At 41.0% G+C, this 6,486-nt stretch overlaps 1 protein-coding gene across 1 annotated transcript in view; it reads left to right on the top strand.

Annotated features, from left to right (window-relative positions):
• The window catches only part of LOC118747637 (proton-coupled amino acid transporter-like protein CG1139), a 2,053-nt gene extending 1,203 nt beyond the window's left edge, over positions 1-850 (top strand). The window contains exons 6-8 of the mRNA XM_036481685.1: positions 37-215; positions 276-445; positions 512-850. Of these exons, the coding sequence (XP_036337578.1) occupies positions 37-215; positions 276-445; positions 512-762 (600 nt within the window). The 3' untranslated portion in view covers positions 763-850. The remainder of the gene's footprint in view (positions 1-36; positions 216-275; positions 446-511) is intronic.
• The last annotated feature ends 5,636 nt before the right edge of the window (positions 851-6,486 follow it).

Genomic DNA, 6,486 nt, shown 5'->3' with positions numbered 1-6,486 from the left:
AAGAAATGATCTTTGATTTATTGATTGATTGAGCAGATAATTTCAATTGAAGCCAAAATGAAATTGCCCAAGGATTTTTTGGGTTTGTGTGGCCTTTTGAATTGGGGCCTAGGCACATCGCTGTTGCTCTACATTTTGATCGGTTTATTTGGCTACTGGCACTACGGCGATATGGTTAAGGATAGCATAACATCGAATTTGCCTCTGGATGATATGTACATACGTTTGTTTTCATTGTCACTTAACAAATTTATAATTCTCGCTTATTTTTCTAGCTTTCCACGCTTGGCAAAGCTGATGTTCGCAGTGGCAATATTTTTCTCATTTTCCTTGCAAGGCTACATTACGATTCAGGTGTGTTGGCGTCGATACGCAGACTATCTTGGGCTGAAGGAGTCACATCCGCTGGAGTATGTGTTGCGCATTGCCATTGTTTTGGGAACAGGTAATTTTGAAAAATGCCATCAAACCCACTTTCTGCCTTTCGTTGACAAGAGTGTAAACATTTCAGTGATGGCGGCAGTCATGAGTTCGGAACTGGTGCTGATACTTTCGCTCATTGGCTCTTTTTCACTCTCCTATCTGGGTTTGATTTTTCCCGGTGTGATGGACTTTTGCATGCGTTACAGCTTCGGATTCGGACCATGTAAAATCTATTTGTGGCAAGACTTATTTCTGGTGATTTTCGGGTTGGTAGGTGGCGCTGTGGGTACTTGGTTTTCCATTGTTCATCTCTTCGTAAACTATGAGAGTGAATCCTGACGGTGCTAAGGTTTGTGTAGAAGCATCTAACTTAAAGTTAATGTTTATTAAAGAAATTGAAAAGAATATTCCACTGGTAATAAATGAGACGGGGAATAAAAGATATAAGGACATTTATTGTTTTTCTAAGCGGATATATTTGCTATTAAGTAGGCATCTTTCACCTTTTCCGTTGTCTGCCAGACATGGAGCCTTGAACTGAATTTCTATTATAGCTGAGAAGTTTGAAAGAGCCTAAAAAAGTTCAGCAATTTCTTTTTTTTTTGGTAATGATAAAAATATTTTATAATGCCCAAGTTTGTCATTACTATTTTGTCATTCAATGCCTATTGGAAATCCAACATAAGAAATGGTTTCAGGTTTCTGGCAAAAAAGTTTTGAAAACCTATAAACAAATTGACGCAAGGTTTCGTTGGACTAGGCTTGCCAGAAAACTAACTGGTTCAAGATCACTTAGGCATAGGGTTGGTGAAGTCTCTCACGGTATGTACAATAGGCCTCCATGCCGTCTGGGCAAAGTCTTTCGAACCTAATCTAATTATAAATGACCGCCAGTGTGTGGTTCACCTCTACATAGTATGTAGAGTCCCCAAAGCTATTTATTTGAGTGTAAAAATTTCATTAACTGCATTTCGTACCAGTGTATTCACACCAATCGCCACATTTTGCCGCGCACATCGCCCTCCCGTCGTGCCTACACTTTGGCATTTGTGCAATTTCCATGGCTTTGCGCGCTGTGTTGCAACGATCAAATACAACCAGCAGATACAGTGCAAAGTGCGAGCACGAGTATCGCAAGTTCGTGGCGTATCGCATAGATACTCGCGTACTACAACATGCACGCACTTGTTTGCTGTTAAGATTAAAATGTTTTGCTAACCGATAAGGCGAGATTCTGCGACTAATTAGGCGATAGCTCAATTAAGCTAACAAGGCATTAAATGAACTGAATTTACGTGAACACATTGCTCTAGAATCGACTGCGACAGCATCGCTGACTTTGCGCCTATCTATGTAGGTATGTTGGTATGTACTAGTGCCGTTCTCAATATGTCGATTGCGAAAGTATGAACACGCGTGCGCAGTCGCCGCCGTCCGCGACTCTTTCTGCACCCATTGCAGCAACGACTTCAATATTCCACCAACTCGCGCTTGGGAGGCAAATGTAGCTCCTCGAACGTCGCCAAGTTGGCTTGTTGGCCTTTTAAGGCAACAACTCTTTGGCCGCACTTCAATCTGGTACAATCAAAACATCGGCCATTCTGGTGCTCCTTCGCTAATATTGTCGGTGGATGCGCGCAGATTCTAATTTTCAATTTCCTTTCGCTTGCCCTCGCACCAGCAGTACGTTCGCTCAGTTTTAAGTGAATTAAAATGTTATCTTGATCGATGTGTGTGTGTGTGTAAATTTGCTGGGATAGAACCGCCATTGCACTGGTACGTGGTGCGGATGAGTGTTTGAGTGTGTGTGAGGTAGGTTATCAGGGAAGATTTGTATCAGTTTCGATTGCTCGGTTTTGAATTGGAATGACTGCGCTGGGTAGCAACTTTCTTCTCTTTTTTTTACTAAGAAGAAGCATCGACTTTAACCCAAACCCAACCTCTTACCGTCATGTATCGTTCCCCTCCCGGTATTTCGTCGGGAGGTGGTTTGAGCACAAAGCTTTACGTTCATTGCATCAACCTGGAGCTCTTCCATCCAACCTGTATTACTGCGCATCGACTACTCCAACGGATTGAGTGCGCCCTCGCTTGGGTCTCTATCTCAACAAACCATCACTTTTAAGGATCGAAGCTCCAAAGTCTTTAACCAAATTTCTCAAGGTCCTACTCAGGTATTCAAAAGCTAACATAGTCCTTAGCAACTCCTTCGATCGGACTAAGTACGATGAGGCTTCCGACATTTGTAAACTCCCGATTTTTTCCCACACACACACACACACACACTCAGCTTAATTTGCCATCTTGTATGAGTATACAGCTGTCGGTAAACCATAAAAGCACATCAATGAATTCCTACTATCAGCCAATATCTGAAATACTTCAACGTAGGGCGACAGTTGAACGCAATTCTTATTGAAGCGATGGTGGCAGGAGGCAGCGTTTAACAACGGTAGCAACAAACAGTGGCTGCAATTATAAAAACCGCCGCCAAACTGCTAACAGGACCACAATATTGACGACGACGACGACGAGAGGCGGACGATTGGCAGCGCTTCGAGGCAAAACTTCCAGATGCAATGACAAAAATTGCGCTGAAATGATGCGCGGCAACGCATGCGCCCACTGGCAGCACCAGCAGCGTAATCGAATAGTGGCAGCGGTGCGGCACGCTTTGATGTAAGCCGCCCTCGCGACCACGGCAAACGACAAAGTAACAAAATAACAAAGGCGGCAATGGAGCGATTTAGCAAACCGCCAACAATGCGCCGCAATGTGAATAACATCAACAAACTGTGGCAACTAAATGACAATGACGCGAACCAGACATTTTGCCAAAGCGAAAGGGGGCGAATGGGGGCGCAGCAACAGCTCAACTTCAACGACATTGGAGCGCGTGCGTCCCACGGCCTGGGCGGTGGATGGCCACTAAAAAAAACCAAAAACAACAGCAACTGAAAGCAAAACAGTAGCAATACACTTCAGAGCTGCCACAACTATTTACTACCACAATTGTATTGTGCGGGTTGTGCAACATTGGCAAGTGCATACCAACCAGAGCAGGAGCAACCAGCAATGACAACTGGCAGGCAATAGAGCCGAAAGACGAAGAAGAAGAAGAGGCGCGACTGAAAGAATCATCGCTGCAATGTTGACAATGTTCGGCAATCAAAATATTTCTAGGCGGCAATGTTGGAAGGCGGGCGGCTCTTCTTCAACGGAGTCCAGTTGAGAGTGTAGCTGTAGGTTTTGTTTCAAATTGTCCGGCAGTGGCAGTGAGTTTGCGTTGCGATCGCTTTTGAAGTTGTTGGCGGTGTAGGTAGCAGAAATTGAAATATGTCATATTGACAGCTCTTTTGAGTCGGTGCAAGTAGAGGGAGTTGAGCGGGTTGGCTTTTGTGGTTGTCTTCGCGTTCAGATATGTTTTTTTTGTTAGAATGTAAGTAGGTATGTATGTGTGAGTGGAATGCCGCGGCTGAGTGCAAGGATAGTAAATTGCTGCGGAGAAGCTATTAAGTGCAATTCTACGGTAGGGACCAATTGAAGGCGGTCAATTCAATAGGAATGAAAACTTCGCATTGCAATTCAAGGAATTTATGCTGATTGAGAATGTTGTGCTGAGGATATTGGCTGTAAAAAGTGGTGCTTTTTAGATGGCTGTTCTTAGTGATGTCCTTATTTATGGTTACAAATATTTTTTAGCATAGACTGCATACCTAGATACTTTTTCTTTTCTTTCCTTTATACCAACTCAGCTCCTGGTCGTTTGTCGAGATCTAAAACATCGGAAATGACCTGTCTTGTTTGGGAAGTTACGCCAGTTATTCAAACTGAATGGAGATCGATCTTTCCGCACTTAGTCCTTCCATTGTGGTTGTTGTGCTATTTTTTCGGGTACTGTATGCACAAACATATCGAGTCCCAAAGACGCTGGTTTACAGCTGTGACTAGAGCTTTTCAATGTCGTACTTGCCATGTGGGGTTTGGTCCTCATATCTGAACTTGGTCGATTTGGTTTCTTGTTTATCGATAAATATTGCCTACCGAGCTCTAATGATCTGCTGTTCACAGGAGTTATTCTTCCCTTTATATTCAGACTTAGAATAGGCATTGATGCCGACAACTTTCCAAGATATAAAACCAAACAGTTACATTATCCTACAAAGCGACAAAAATTCTAGAGAGACGGTTGGGAAACTATTGGTGAAGGCAACGCCACCAAGGAAGAAAAGTGGCAGAGAAAGTTTTCGACGCTTTCGATTTTATTTTCGTCTCAACAATATTTTTCACTGGAAAGCCCTCTCTTCTACTCGCATGTCTTTCCATTAGGCAGTGGAAAGTACTGACTCCTATAAACGGACCGAGTTGAGCAGGTGTCTGATTAAAGGGGCAATGGACCTCCTTTATCGGGTCAAATTTGAGCAGCTAATTCACTGATTGGTTCTGAAACCCATATTTTGCTTCTCAACGAGTCTCTAAGATGAACGTTTATTATTCTCTTTCGGTTGTTATCGCCGTAAACAGAAGATTTTCTCTTCTTGGGAAGCAGGCAAGGTATAAATATCAAGTCTTTGGAGACATCAACTCATCATACCAAAATGCATTTAACAACAACAACATTTGCATTCGAATTGTGTTCTTCAAATCGCCCAGGCGCCGCACACTGTACGATTTGGGAGTGTCGATGGACAAAATCGTAAATCTCACGATAGAAATATGGTAAGACGATGGAAAAATATGGGTTCGAAAGCTGACATAATCGCCTACAAGGGAAAAATAGTGTCATTACATTCAACCCACAAAAATTTTGTTGAAAAATTAACTTTCGAAAAAAATTAATACTTTGCATAAGTAAAAAAAAACTGGTTTCTGATTGTGTGGACTTTTCTTTGTAGATTTTTAACCGAGGACTTCAAATTTGTTGTCAACAAACGACTAAAAATCTTTTAGATGCTTTAGATTTTTTTTTTGGTATGCAGTTTTATAGCCCATTAAATTCTGATACAGCAAAGTGCAAGTTTTAATTCTTTTTTCTGACCGTGACGCATTTTTTTATTTAAAAAAATTTCGTATTACATATCGTCATCTGAAATGCAAAAAGACGTAACACACATCGTCGTTGAAAGGCCAAAAGTCATAACCAATAAAAAATTCAATATTAACTTTTTGATTTACTATATGATGGATTTCATAGTCGCGCCTTTTTCCATTTCATTTACGACGTGGTTACGTCTTTTTACATTTCACGTGACGATATGTAAATTATGTGCAAGGAAATGTGTTAAAAAAATTGACAAGAAGCCAAATAAAAATTCGGAAAAATTTGATTAAAAAGTTTTAAAATGGGATGCCACTTTGCAATTCAAAAAGGTTTCTGGGTCATCTTTTTACAATAAAATTGAATATATACATATAATATAATTGAATTCATTATAACTGAATATATATATAGTTTTCAACAAAATCTTTTTGTGGTCTTATAAAATGGTTATATGTATAACGGCACTATTTTTCCCTTATAGGCCATTATCGCACCTTTAGAACCCAAATTTTTCCATATTTTTATCTTATTCCTATCGACAGATTTACGATTTTGTTCATCTTTTGTTTTTGTTGTATCATTTTTAACAAGCCCGAGGCCCAGCAATTAAATAAAACTCAAAACTTCGTTCTATTGATATTTTAATTGTCGATATTTCGACCTCAATCTGAGGTCATCTTCAGGAACTCTTGATTGTGCCCGTCGAGGCTTGTTAAAAATGATTCATGATTTTGTCCATCGACACTCAGAAATCGTGCACAGTGCGCCATTTCGTCCGTTTGACGAAGTTTGGTGCTTCTAAGCCACGTTATGGCGCGACTTTGGCGATGAGAGGGACAAGATTTTCGTCGTCTGGATTCGTCTAAATTCACAAGAGTTGAGAGACATTCTTTCCATATCCTGAGTATGCAAAGTTTATCTCTCAGCAAATTTTTCCCTTTGTCCAGAATCAGCTCAGCTTTTGAATGAAAAAACCCATTTTATGTAGAACGAAAAGTAGGACGGCCGCTATAGCTGAGTGG

This window comes from Rhagoletis pomonella, unplaced genomic scaffold (assembly GCF_013731165.1).
Source record: "Rhagoletis pomonella isolate Grant_MI unplaced genomic scaffold, Rhpom_1.0 Rhpom_scaffold_00012, whole genome shotgun sequence".
NCBI classification, from domain to species: domain Eukaryota; kingdom Metazoa; phylum Arthropoda; class Insecta; order Diptera; family Tephritidae; genus Rhagoletis; species Rhagoletis pomonella.
The sequence above is the reverse complement of the archived record's forward strand: the minus strand, read 5'-3'. Positions and strand labels throughout refer to the sequence as shown.